Source organism: Zonotrichia albicollis, chromosome 3 (genome assembly GCF_047830755.1).
Source record: "Zonotrichia albicollis isolate bZonAlb1 chromosome 3, bZonAlb1.hap1, whole genome shotgun sequence".
Taxonomy (NCBI): Eukaryota; Metazoa; Chordata; class Aves; order Passeriformes; family Passerellidae; genus Zonotrichia; species Zonotrichia albicollis.
The window spans coordinates 63,208,115-63,222,500 of NC_133821.1; the positions used below are offsets into that span (position 1 = coordinate 63,208,115).

At 41.0% G+C, this 14,386-nt stretch overlaps 1 protein-coding gene across 8 annotated transcripts in view; it reads left to right on the plus strand.

The window, feature by feature from the left end:
• The first annotated feature begins 8,686 nt into the window (after nt 1–8,686).
• Nucleotides 8,687–14,386, plus strand: part of ADGRG6 (adhesion G protein-coupled receptor G6) — a 110,636-nt gene continuing 104,936 nt past the window's right edge. For 4 of the 8 annotated variants that reach the window (XM_005490256.4, XM_014269320.3, XM_026795396.2 and 1 more), the window contains exon 1: nt 8,687–9,108. In XM_005490256.4, coding sequence (XP_005490313.1) covers nt 9,107–9,108 — 2 coding nt within the window. In that variant the 5' untranslated portion in view covers nt 8,687–9,106. Of the gene's footprint in view, nt 9,109–9,155; nt 9,230–9,507; nt 9,597–9,649; nt 9,832–14,386 lie in introns of those variants that run through there. The other 4 variants (XM_074537650.1, XM_074537651.1, XM_074537652.1 and 1 more) reach the window with 4 other exon arrangements.

A 14,386-nucleotide genomic window follows, 5' to 3' on the forward strand; every position in this document is an offset into this window, starting at 1 on the left:
CAGGGCTGCAGCCTGCAGCATTCTTTTGTATGTCCATATAATCCTGTATATGGATTATATATATACTGTCATATATTCCAAATGTTTAGGGAAGTAAACAATCCCCAGGTTCCAGGAAAAGAGTACAGGAGACATCTCTGCTGAGGCTAGTACTGGTCCATATTTCCCAAACAGCACTTAAAAAATAAGAAAAAGTTAGAGTTGTTTTCTTTTCTTTTTCTTTTCTTTCTTTTTTTTTTTTTTTTTTTTTTTTTTTCTTCACATAGAGGCTTTGACTGACTGTTCTGGAATACAGTTTGTTCTTTCTCTGATGTTTGGAAAGTTTCAGTACAATTCAGGGAAATGACTGAATATACCTAGGTAATACAAGCTTGGAGTTTGTGTTTTCAGGGTTTTTTTTCCCCTCAAACTCATATTAATCTTACTATTTTTCAAAACACATGGAAAATACAGATTTTTGATAATTTAAAAGCTATGTCATATTTTTTCATTTAAATAGGTCTTAATATCGGGTGAAGTTGAATAACATTTATTTTGGAATCTCTAATTATCTAATCTAATCTAATCTAATCTAATCTAATCTAAAATCAACTATTTGTAGAGGAAAGGTGCAGGGAGAAGGGGCAGGGAAGTGGGGGAAGCAGGGTGGAAAAGAAAGAAGGGGGAAAGAGGGCTCGAAAAAAATTATAATTGTAAGAATAAAGCACCAACATTTCACACAGGTTTAAATGGAAAATATGTTCTTTTCTGTTTGAATAATTTTCCTGTGACTTGTCAAGCCCTAACTTTGAGTTAGGGAAGTAGACATTCTTTATTTCTTTCCCCTTCCCCACAAAATTTTCCAGGACTTATGTATTCCTCATGAAGAAATAGGAATATGAGAAACATGTTCCTCATGAACCTCAACCTTTTTCTCATGCACTCTCTCTTAAATTAAAGAAAAAAGTATTCATATAACTACCTAACACATGCTCCATAGAAACAGCACTATAGTATTACATTAATTCTGTTGCTGAGACTATACTGTATGATGTTTTACTATGTCTTACTATACAGTAAAAACAGAACAAAATGCATAAAATTTCATACAGGATTTAAAATATTTTTAAAAGAAAATTAAGTGTGACTTGGGCTATGACAAGTAAGAAGAACAGCCTACAAACACAGTCTTAATTACCCCTTCCTAAATGAAAAATTCAGGGGACTGAACATTGACATTGCAGTACAAATAGATGAAGTCTCGTTTCTATGATGAGACTTACAGCTGTGTTTAAGAAGAAATAAATAAAAACCATGTGTCTAGCTCAATTTTCACAATGAATTGAACATGTTCAGATGCTGGACTAGGTCTTCCATGACAATTCTGAATTAAAATTGCCCATAAGGCTTTGGTGTCTGTTCTTCCACTGCTGACATCCTTTCCCTGTTTTGCAGCTGGTCTGTGGGAACATTGATAGCTCTCATCCCCCACAATCACAAAAACATACTCCTATTCCAGTAGCACTCTCCTAAAGAGGTTGTGCCTTTGCTTTTCAGGGCTTTTTCATTGACTCTTACCTTTGTTTTCAATTATATTCTGCTTGTGAAAGGAAAAGAGAAGACACAAAGAAGAAATAGCCAGGAGGTCAGCAGAGGTATGGATTCCTACATCATCATATGGAAAAATTAATGTTTGGGTTTAGAAAAATAAACATTAACCTAGTGACTTTGGGCACATCTCAGTGGTATTCCTTTGAGTAAATAAATTATAACCTGTTTCAGATTATCTGCTTTCTCCTGTAGTTGCAGAATGTTGTATTTGTGTCCGGTCAACTTTTAGTAAGATATGGTGGCTTAACTGGAGGTTCTGGAGAAGGGTGATGCAGTTTAAGTGGAGCTCAGTGAGCTGGACATGGTTAAGTAGTCATATAACACTATATATTGTGATACAACTTTCCAGTTCTCACCACACCCTCCTCCAGGTTCCAGCTGTGCGCACTGATAGGAGTCTATACATGCACCTACAAGAATCACAATTATTTTTAGAATTTGAGATGCCTCTTCATTGCATGCAATACCTGCAACCAGCGAGAAAAGGGGAACAACACATGAGAAAGGAGCTGAAAGCAGAGAAAAAACATTTTAAGGAAGATATGAAGAACTTGTTCCTACTGCTGCCGTGGTGTTTTAGACTGAAAAAAAATCATTACTGATGCACTTCCACCTCTCTATTAATTTTTACTATGAGGAAGACTGAGCTCTACAGGAATGCATTTTAAAAATTTCAGAAACGTTACAAATATAGCAAAAAAACCACAAGGGAAAATATTACCCAAAGACTTTTAGGCTGGACAGTTATTATGGGGGTACTTTTCTGTAATTTTGCCCTTAATCTCTCTGTCAGTTCCCTTTTTGGAACATTACAGTAAATTCATGTATTCAATCAAGGGTACTGTATAATCAGATATAATTCAGATATAATGGTGAGGGTAATTCAAAATGTACATTGAAAAGTTCAGGGTCTGGACGGTTTTTCTCAGATCATTCTTTTAATGGAAAACACTTTTTAATTTCAATTAACTGTTCTCAAACTGACTGGGGCCTGTAAGTCCATAGAATTGATTTAATCACTACTCCAAATTCACACCGGAGTCTGTCTTGCTTAGTTCAGCTTTTAAAGAATTCCTAATTATTTAGTTTGAGGAGGTGAAGTCTGTCAGACAAAGTGTTACCTGTATCACTCCATCATGTTCTTCAGGCTCAAGAAACTGTCTAATTTCCTTGTCTTGTGGAACATGTAGTACATGCTTCTGTTACTTATCATAATGCATATGCACAGGAGATGGAATTTAAGTTCTGAAGGCAGGTCAAATTTTCACATACTTCTGAAAAAATATTGGGTAGTTTTGATTGGGTTTTCTGTATAATTCATTGGAAACTGGAATTGCAAGGACTTTTAATCATATCTCAAAAAAACCCCAACTTCGCAGTAGTGTTTTAAAACATTGGTGTGAAATTCCTGCGGTTTCAGCCTGAACACAGTGAAAAGTTTCAAAAGAGCTGTGGATAGTTAATTAATCAACTAGCTCATTTTTTCTTTCATTTTCTTAAAAGCTAGAAAGGTTTTATGTTTTCTGCTTTCACCCTACAACTCAGCTCTTTGTAACCTTCTTTTAATTTAATGTTGCGTTTAGCATCTAATTTCCATTCTGCGTGGAAGTATATTATTTTTTATGACACGGGATATAATTAATTGCTTATGATTTACATGCAATTATTTCAATTTCTATGTGATCCTATGATTTTTTTCTTGGGATATTATTATAAAGAGTGATGAATAAATTTCGTGCAGTTCCCTCTGGCTTCAGTTCTGATAAGCATCCAAATATTTTGATACTTGCTGAATACTTATCCAAAGTTTCCTAAGCTCTTGAGTCTGCAAAACTAGTCTGAACACTTAGAGAAGGGCTTTCCTCATGAGGTTTCCAGTTGTTCCACTAGTGGAACCTGATGGAAATACCATGAGGTCAGCTTTTCTTCCAGTTGCTCCAAACATTTAACATCTGGACAGAAAACGGAAGTGAGAAATCCTGCCCAGAAGTTGTATAAAAGGAAAAGTTGCGTTCTTAAAATAGGTGAAGAATGGCTGTTTTTTTAACTCCTCCAAACTGGCCAAGTCATGACTGAAAAAAAGATCACGAATCTAGAATTAGAGATGAATCAAGTCAGCTGGTACCATAAAAATATAGCCTGCTCAGCTGAAACCTGCTGCTCCTTAGAATGTGGCTATTTGTGAAGTAATGTATGTGAAGAAAAATTTAAATTTGGTGCCATTTTAGAATCTTTCAGTGATGAGTATTTATTCCAGCCAAGTATTTGTTCATTCATGAGTAGGTTGTGCACAGATCTTGGTGGGAAAATAGTCTTGCACAAAATAATCAGAGTGTTTCTTCCCAGTACCAACACTCTGGGAGAGACCCTAGCTATCAGTGTTACCTTTTCTAAATAGCTCCAATTTCAGAGTTGATCTGCTGAGGAGATGAGGCAGTTTAGGAGGTGATGAACTCAGCACAGAAATTACTTGTAGCCACAGAGGCTCATTTTTAGACAAAATAATTGATAGGTAAATAATTTACAAAATTTTTTTGTTGGTTGGTGTCTATTAAGTTCAAAGTGTACTTGGCAAAGATGATTTACCTCTTGTTGAAGCTCTTCTTTTCACTACTGAGCCTCTACGCCCTCTGCTTTGTATCACACTCAAATGACAGATTCTTCTTGCATGTCCTCTTATCCTACAAGCTCTTTCTTCCACATTTATCTTCCTGTTTGAACACCAGACACCAGCTCAGATTCAGGCTGTAGATTCCTCTTTACTGATAACATCATCCTACAGAGTTCTTTATAGTGAGAGTGCATCACCATGCAAAGTGAGCACCACTCCCAAGTTCATTCATCTGAAGCTACAAAAATGTTATGAGGTTCCTCTTCCCCTTTATAGAAATGAAAGTTCAGGAAGCTGGGACCTCCAGCATCCTCCCACCCACACAGATCAGAAATGTGTGGAAAAACACCAGTGGCAGCATGCCCCAGCAGGCTAAGGTTCAGGACCCCTGGAGTGCTTGATCAAAAATCAGGAGTTGAAATGGGCTCAGAAAACAATACAGTGATCAAAGACATGAAATGCTTCGTGAAAACCATCCAAATTAATTTGCTGCCTAATCTGTCTCTTGCTTTGTTTGAGGTCACAGACTTTACAGAATTTTATGGAGTGTAATGTGTGCAGGCACTGTATATGCCATGCTCTCAGCACTTCATCAAAGACATCTCATCTGGCACAAAGTACAGCATTTTAGCTGGTGGTAACCTCCCTGACAGGAAATATTTAGTAGCCTAAGTTTTATGCACATGAAAGCACAAAGAGAAAGCACCAAATGAGATAAACATATGAGTGTATGTTAGCCCTGAAATCCTGCACATGCACTGTAGAAATACATTAGACTTACAATTCACTTTATGCTTGTTTTCAAGAGGCAAATACTTAAATTCAGGAACATATAGGTCAGTGCAGTAATTTACAGGCAGCTTCACCACTTAAGAACATGAACCAATATGTTCCTCACAATTCCCTTGCCTCCCAAGTTCTAGGAAATCATTCCAGCTTGGTACTCGGTTAAGCATAGAACTTGTGTGCTATTTCCCCCTACTTACTGGGTTATCAGCCTCTAAAACATGCTCACCCACCCAGCACCCAGCTGTCCCTGCCCAGAACTCAGGTGAAACCACTGCATTAAGGCCCACAGTGAAAACTGACTTGACACCTTTTCAGCATCTTACTAACGGGAATGAGCCCTGTCTAGATGGCACTTTAAATTGGAAGGGAAAACATCTCTTCAGAAAAGAAAAGAAAAACAAAACCAACCAAACAAAATCAAATAAAACAAATCGCCAACTAAATAAAGAAAAAGACACTCCTGATGCTCTTTACACCGCATTTACACATAAAACAGAAAGGTAAGGCCCTTACTCTCTCAGATAAGGGAAAATAAAAAAACATGAGCTGCTTAGATACCTTCTGAAAGTAGAAAAGTCAGGTCTGGTCAGATTGTCCTCTGGACTGTAAGAAATGGAGACAGCTGTGGCCCAGCAAGGGGCAAACAAGGCTGATTGGTGCTGGGAAATTTGGGAGCTAGTTAAGTTGTTTTTAGAGGGACAAAAGATACTCAGAAAGGAAAAGCTGCAAGAGAGATTACTATGTAATTTATGAGATCAGTTTATGTAAAAGCATCATGAAACAGAGCTATACATCAAAAGTCTGAAGTAATTCTTGGATTGATGTGAATTCTTGAATCCTTTAATTGATGTGAACTCTTGTTACCAACAATTCACATCAATTCTGCTGCTTCACCTTTTATATACTGATGCCCAAATCTCTATCCTCAAAACCAGCATTTGGGAGCTCATCTTTAAACTTTTGGACTCAGCTGTAACATTTTTCTTCAAGATATGAGAATGACCAGAGAGAAAGCCAGGAACAGTTGTAGAATGCAAATCCAATTTTTTTTTTCCCTTGGAATGTTTGAGAATGCATATGATCTTGAATTTTCTTCATGAGCTTATAACACTTTTAATGCACTAATATTTTCAACTTCCTTTTTATTGTTTCAGGTTGTTTTCACTTTTACACTTTTACAGGCAATAAAGTTTCAGTATTTGCACTTCTCTAGAAAATAAACACAGATTTTCCTAAATGCAATTGATATAATATAGAAGAGACATTCAAAACAAAAGGTCATTGACAAATCATGTGTCTCAAATATTAAAATGAAATATCCAGATATAAAATATTATTTAATACTATTATTTCATGAAGCATTCTTTAACATTCTTATAAGATATTTAAATGAGTCGATGCAAAGTTGCAAAAAATATCAGGAAATCACACTAACCTAGTAAGTTTACAGAAACACATGAACATAAAAAATCAGGGCCTATAAACTCATGCAAAATATTTCACTAATCATCTCAGAATATTCATGAAACACTCTGCAATATTTGAAGAATATGCTACCCCTGTACCTAGGAATATTCAGACCCCACTTGCTTGAGGTGTAATAAAAATAAATGTAAAGCAACATTGTGACTACAGATGTGGTAAGAAAAGAATAAAAAGCTCTGCTTGACTTTCTGCAGACGCTGCTCACTAGATATCAATATAAAGAACCCTTCTGGTTATAGCACTGCTTCCCAGACTTCTGTAATTTTTTCCCTCTTAATCACATTGTGCAAAAGACAGCCTGCAATGTTAACCTGAGTTGAGTGCTGTAATGTAGCCTGTGGTTTCTCATGCTGAGACACATATCTTAAAATCACTGTGATCTACAGAGAAACTCTCACTCTTGCTAAGCAGCAGCCAGAAATGCAGCCCCCTCCAACTACCCACACCATGCCAAGTTGTTTCACTATTGATTAAAGGCAGATGTGGCACAGTGAGCTGCTGCCAGATAATGATCAGCATTTTCTCATTAGTGATTGGGTTTCCTTCACTGCTGTGCAGCTCTGAGATTGTCTTCAGAAACGTGCTACTTCATTGTCCAGAAAATCTGCACTGCACATTATCCCCACTGGACATCACAGGCATTTCTTGCTGGGCAGAGCTCAGTTTGGGATCCAGAAGCAGCAGTGCTCCTGCTGTGGAGGGGTAAGCAGATTGATGTTTGCAAAAGTGTTTGACAGCAAAATCAGAACAGGAGAATTAACCAAGAAGTAGCTGAACAAAAATATGACAAGGGGAAAATCCCATGAATTCTTTCTTTTTTCCTTTTTTTTCCTTTTTTTTTTAGCTTGACTGCCAGGTTCTGGAATTGCAGTCACCTCTAATGCCTTCCAAGTAGGAAAGGAAGATGTCAGTTTTCAACGACAGCAGATAAACATTACACATGTATCACTAATCTGGGCATGAATGGCAGATTGATTTCTTCCAGATGCTCTTAATTTACTGTGTACATCTCATACCAGGTGGGTTCAATATGCCCAGGAGATAGTGAGCTCACGTTCAGTGAGTCTAGTGCATTCTAGAAGCACAGACTTTGCTGTTCACACAAGGTAAATGCAATAATCTGCAGGTGTACAATAAACCCAGTGGCAAGAACTCATGGGTTGACATTGTCCAAGCCTGCACCATCGCCCAGGTGGATTTGGCTAACCCAGTCCAGCAGTTCTTGTGCCCATGTTCAGTGCCAAGAATTTACAATGAAAACAAGCCTATAGATTTGTTTTAAAGACAGAGAATAAAAATTGACCAGAATAAGTGAATATTATTGTTCAGTATAAAGTTCATGAAAAATTTATTGATGTTTTCTTTTTTTTTTTTTTTTTAAATGGGGACTGCTTGCTTTTAACTGTCATTGCATGCTGATAACTTCACGGAATGATTCACTGTGCCAAGTCTTTTATTTCCCCATCCTTCCTAATCCTGCCTGCTCAGACCCATGAAGTACGTGAAAATTTTGGATTTCTCTGATGGCCTTTTGTTTCTCTCTTTCTATCATTTCAATGCTTTCCTACCTACCTGTAGTGCAGTCCCACGTCCCACAGATTTTAATAGAGCAAAGGAACTCAGGATCATTAGCAAATGGTGCAAACTACCATCCTCCAAGAGCGCTACCCAGGACTGAGGTGTGGGCCAGCATTCTGTGGGTGCAGCACACCGCCTCGCACGCTTTAAAGTGGGTCAGAGCCGCGCCACCTCCACCCACCCATCTCGTGTCCCTGGTGTGTTCGGTGCTTCAAAGGAAACTGACACACTTTACGTGCCTCGGAGTTTGTGCCAGCAGCTCTGGGGCACAGTGGGACAGTTTTTTGTCTTAAGGCAAGCAGGTGGGCTGATGTGCGCTTCCCTCTGCAGTGCTCAGTGCGGCGGATGTGCAGCGTGTGCGTGTCCCCAGGGCCCGGCTGCCCTGGGGATGCTGCGAGGTGCTGCTACACGCTCAGGGCGCTGTGACCGGCAAGGGCAGTGTCCCCAGTATGTGTCCCCAGAGGAGGCCCATGTCCTCCTGCGGCTATCACCTCCTGAGGGGTGTCTGGCCTAGCCCCTCACCAGTGCGTCCTGAGGGGCGCACAGCCTGGCCTAGCCCCTCACCAGTGAGCCGGATCAGCCGGAAGGCGCCGTGCGGTGCCGCCGGGGGAGCGCCTTTCCCGGGCGGGGGTGGGCATCCCCGTCCCCAGAGCGGCGCTCGGACCCCGCGGGGCTGCTCCTCGGAGGGCTGCTCGGGGCCCCGGCGGCGGCTCCCCGGCCCGTCCTGCCCCCGGAGCGCGGTGGGCCGGGCCAGCCGCGGGGCCGCGCCGGGGCCGCCACCTGACCGCGGGGCGCGGGCGGCGGGCGGGGCGGCCTCGCTCCGCGCCGAAGTTTCTCTGCCTTGAGCAAAGAGAGAGGCAGGTCCCGTCGCAGCGCGGGGTGGGAGAAGCATCGCGGCGGAGGAGGAGCGGATCGGCGCGGGCGTGGAAGAGGTGGGCAAGGAGCGATGACCTTTGCAAGGAGCCGGCGAGGGAGCGGGGCAGAGGCAGAGCGAGCGGCAGCGCGGGGGGATGCTTGCTGAGAGCCGGAGCAGAGCCGCCCCGTAATGTCACTATGTAAGTCCCTTCTCCGGGCTCTGGGGCGAGGGCTGCGGCTGCCGCCCGGGGCGCTGGGCTGCATCACGGGGCCGGGAGCCTCGGGCGGCTCGGCAGGGCTTCCCACCACCCCCGGCAGGTGGTGAGTAATGTCAGGGCTGAGCCCTAGTGCAGGTAGGTAGGGCTGAAGGAATGGGGAAACGGGGAAGTTTCAAGCCGGCAGCTCGGAGGGCAGGGCTGGCAGGGCTCTGCCCCGTCCCGGCTCCGTGTCCGTCGGCGGCTGCCCTGCCGGCTCCCGGGCGGCCGCTGCCTTTCCAGGGCGCCCTAACCCCGTCCTTGGGACCGCTCTAGTGGATTTCCCCGTGCTTGCGGGCGAGTAGCGAAACACTTGGCCCCGCTGGCCGCCTGCCCTGAGCGGCGGTGCCCCCGCATCCTCCCGGCCCCGGCCTCTCGGCTCGGGCCGCGGCCGCTCACGTCGAGGAGCCCTGGCACCGCAGGCAGCCCTCCAGGTGAGGTGCCAGCACAAGTAGGGAAAAAGTAGGGGAAGGGAGAGGGAGGGCAGGGCGGGCTTCACAAAGCATTCGCATCCGCGCCGCGATTCTCGGCAGCGCACGGAGCGGGGGCGAGGGGCGGGCCGGGGCTCCCCCTCCTGCCGGACCGCACCAGCCCCGGGCCGGACACTGCCCTGGCCTCCGGACGCCTTCCCCGGGGTATTTCTCCTTTGCTGCCCGTGCCTCGCCGAAGGTAAGGCGAGGTGCTGAGGTTTGGGGCTCGGCGTTCCGCGGAAACTGAGCGAGATCCTGGGGATGCGCCCGAGGGAATCGGTACAAGTGAAAAGGGCAGTGGGCTCTCACACAGCGCCGTCAAGTTAAGGCACAAATCGGGAGTGCCTGAAGATTTAGTGTTGCGGTGCTACCGGGTTGGAAACAACCAGCAGATTTGTTGCCTGCAACTGGGAAAAGTTCCCTTAGAAAGAAAAGCCAAGGGACTAAGATGGATCTGATAGGGCTGATACTGTTTAAATTAAAAGGCAGCGTCTTATTTTTTTTTTCATCTCTTTTGATGAGCATGAGGGTGTTTTCAAAGCTGGCTTTAAGAATAATTAGGAACAAGTAGTGCTTAACAAAATGAAAGTTTTAAGGGGTATTGTGTAATTAATCTTTCAAGACATTAATGTACTACGGTTTAAAGCAATGGTTTCAGAGTTAAAATCAACTTCTCTATTAATCTTGGGGAACTAAACTGTGAGTTACAATCATTTTTCACTTGCAGTTGTTACAATCATCTTTCACTTGCAGTTCTACTTGGGAGTGATTAAACTTAAAATATTTTTGTTTACAATCTGTGTGAGAAAAAAATTGTGACATTGATGTTATCTTTCTTTAATTTTAAAGTGTCAGCAACGTTTTTCCTTAATAGCTTTAGACATGTCAAAGACCAAAAAAAAGTCATGTCAGCGTGCCTGTGGCAGAATTCACGTCCTACTCCAGGGAATTTTGACAAAGTTTTGAACACAGAAGATGGTGTATTCGAATTTGTATTGCATGTTTTGGGATGTTACAGTCTACAAATGAAATACTCCAGCATTATTCATATTTTGTGTATGTTGTCCTGCAGAGCTGTATATTCCCTAAAAGGCAATGCTGTTTTGTCTGCTAGCTGGCTGCTGGCATGTAGAATAAGATTTAGTAGTTGAATGTAGCAAAACTCCCAGTAATTCCATCTTGAACTGTGTCAAGTTACTATCCATTTATGGTTTAGATAATTTACATGTCTATTTTGCTCTTCTGAAATGAATTGTGAATAAGCTCATTGTCTCCCTATGTTATAGGAAATGAAAGTAGCTGTGGAGTAACTGGACTGAATTGGTAGCTGGAGTGCATAGATGGTCATGTCACACAGTGCACTGGGAAATGCAAGTCCATAGAAAAATTAGTACCTCAGACTTTAGAAAAATCAGACTCTGCAGAAGGCCAAAACCCTCAAAAAAACCCCAAAAAGTTGAGAGGAATTCCTGTTTCTAGGCTGTATCCATCTGTAGTAGATGTACTCCTACCATAGGTGTTCTAATAATTCCCAAATATGTTGGGTGAAATGTTTTGGTTCTGCGACCATCTAGAGTGATTTCTTCAGAGTTGCTAGTATGTTACCAGCTGGGGACAGAACACGGCTTTTTCATTTAAACTGATACAAAATACAGAAGAAAACTCACTATGAACAGTGTTCAGCAATTTTTATGTAAGCAAAGACAAAGACTAAAATAATCCATGTCTCCGTGTCTGAGATCTTTGTTACAGATCCATCTCTTTGTTGCAGGGTCCATCCCTTTGCTTACCTAAACTCCTGGTGTGTTTTACTACATTGCTATTCTGATATCCATCCCCTGTGCTGTTAATGAATATTAAATGACAGAACACATCTTTAGAATAGTATTTAAAATAAGAACACAAGACCAAAGATGTCTCTTGGGTCAACAAATCAGTGCTGTCAGGGGACCATATCGTTCCTTGATAAGCTATAAACAAGCTCAGAACTTGCTGATTTTTTCTATTGAATATTATTGAATTATTGTTTGCTGATTTTTCTATTGAGTTATTCATGTGCTGTTTGTATTCACTTCTAGATGTGGATTAACGCTAGTAACCAAGAAAATGAACCTTAAAATAACTATGGTGGCTACTAAGAGGTGAATAATATCTGCAAATAAGTTGTGGTTTTTTAAAGCCTCAGAAGTATTTATCGGTTATTGTCTGAAATGTCAAATTATAAAAATACCAGGGATTGATTTTGTTGTGGAAGAAGCCTTTTTGTTGGCAATTATCTGACTTCCATCCCTGGAAGTCTTTCTTGTGTGAACGGGAGTGTTACACATCACAGTGCAAGGCTGTGAGAAGTCAGCTTTCTGAATTTTGACTTTTTGGTTCTGCAAGATCCTAGGAACATATAAATAACTGTTTTCCTCACTAATTTATAGCACTAGTGGTTATTCTTTGTAAAACAGTTTTTCAGCAATCCTCTCCAAAAGAAACAGATCTGACTCATGGTGCCCACATTAGTGGAGTGTTTTGGTAGTGTGCGCTTCTGTGTTCATTCTTGTCAGAGTTTGATAAACCTTTTTCTTGTCAACTGAGACAATGTGGTATAAAGAGAATTGTTTTGTCCTTCAGTGGTGGAGAAGTGGAGGAGATAGTTTGCTTTTTTTATATATTTGTTTTGTTTTATTTATTTTGGTGGAGAACTGTGTATTTGTAATAGCAGTTATGTAGTTATCTAGCTTTTTACTCTGGGGGAAAGTCTTTATAGCTACTCCTTTCTGCCTTATAGTTTGCACTTATTTATGCTCTGCTCTGTTGTTGCTTATCCATGTTCTTGAAATCTTTCTTGACTAGCACTTTTTACATGGGTGAGGGTGAGGAAACAGAGTATAAACTAACATTCTGGAGTACCACGTAGTACTGGCTTGTAAGCATTACCACAATGCAAGCAAATAGTAACAAATAGAAATTGGCCAGATTAAATACCTCTTTCAGACTAACATAGAATTTCATTCACACCAGACCTAAGCAGCAGAAACTTGTCATGTCATTTTCCCCTGGCTATCTCAAATGTGTTGTTTTGGATTCTCCCATTATTAAATGAGCAAAATCTTTGTCTGAGCTCACCGAGATATCAAAAGTGACAATATAGACAATTTATCAGTTTGGTGTAATTTAACACAGAATTATTCTGAATTAATAAATAACTGTTTGTTTCCTAGTCTAATAACTGTTTAATGTGCTTGCTCAAAACAAACCAGCAACAAAAAACCAGTAATGCAACCACTTCTACAGGTTTGCATTGGTAGATTAAGCAGCAGGGTGCCATGTATCTCATCTGCAAAACTCTTCTGTAGGCACAGGAAAATTCTTTTGTATCTCTGGTATGTCATGCTGTTAGCCCCAACATTTCCATTCCCCCACTCTGTGAGTATATATGTATGCCGTATGTGTTTGGGTGTGTGTGTAACTGTGCTCATGTCTTCAAAGGACTTCTGTTCAAATTCAATTTTCTAAATTAATATGAAAGTTATTGTGGATTTATGAATTATATACATTGGAAAATAACAGCTCCAAAACCTCAGCTTTCTACTGTTGAGATTTTAATAGGGATTTTTGGATCACTAAGTGGAAGGACAATAATTCTATTGTTTGATAATCCAGTTTTGTATGTCTGGCTTCATCAAAGAGATTCTTGTATTTCGGAGCCCCATGTTTTCTGAGCTTGTCTTCAACACTTGTCAAGTGTGACTTTGCAGTATCTCAGAAAAAATAAATCTGCTTCAGATTCCGAATTTGTTATAACTACCCACAAAGAACTGAACTTCTTTTGTAATCAGATACCTGTGCTGTGTAGCACTGCACTCAAGGGAAGCCTAACTGATTGCAGCAGTCTGCTGAAGTGTCATTTACCTGGGCCCATTGGCATCTAGCCCACAGGAGTGCTTTGATGAATTACTACTTTTAAAGCTGAAATATTACTTGTTCCTTTACAGTGGTTTCCACTTGGGGAATAAACAGAAGCTTACACTGGAAAAGGTTTAATATCTGCCCCCAGCTTTTACTGGTGGATTCACAGCAATATCTATGGAGAAGAAGGAAGAGTTTTGTCCTTATTTACCTCAGTAGAGGGAGATAATATCTTACTGAACAAAAGCCAGTTATCATCACCAAATGGGAGAGGAAGGAATTGGTCAAAATAATGCATGTTGTATTTCGTTACTTGTTACTTCCTTTTGCTTGCTGTTAACTTGTTGAATAAAATGAGACGTGAATGTAGTGGAGCACCATTCATTTTGGGTGCATGGTTAAAGGTGTGAAGAAGTTTATTAAGAGTTTTGCTTCCTTTTTTGCCCACAGTGGAGGAAGCATTTTGGTTTAGCCGTTAAATATCCTCTAGCCTGCAAGGGAAAGGAAACTTTAACTTCAAGCTATAACTGGTAAAGACTTTTCTATAACTGCATTTATTTTATGAAATAATCAGTATGTCCCTGACTTCTCTGGCAGCACAGGTGAGCTCCTAGATTTTGGCAAGGAAAGTTTCAGGATTTTCATAAAAGTTGTCAGCAGAAGATATCATAGCTTTCAAAACACTAGAACTGAAAAATGGAAAGCTTTGTTAAGGGTAGAGGCAAATTATAATCTACCGTCTTTATTTAGTTAATAACAAATATGTATTTATTATGTATAATTAAATAAAATAAATGTGTTTATATGTATAAAATTTCATATTTAAAAAAAACCTCTACAACTTAACTTTTTCA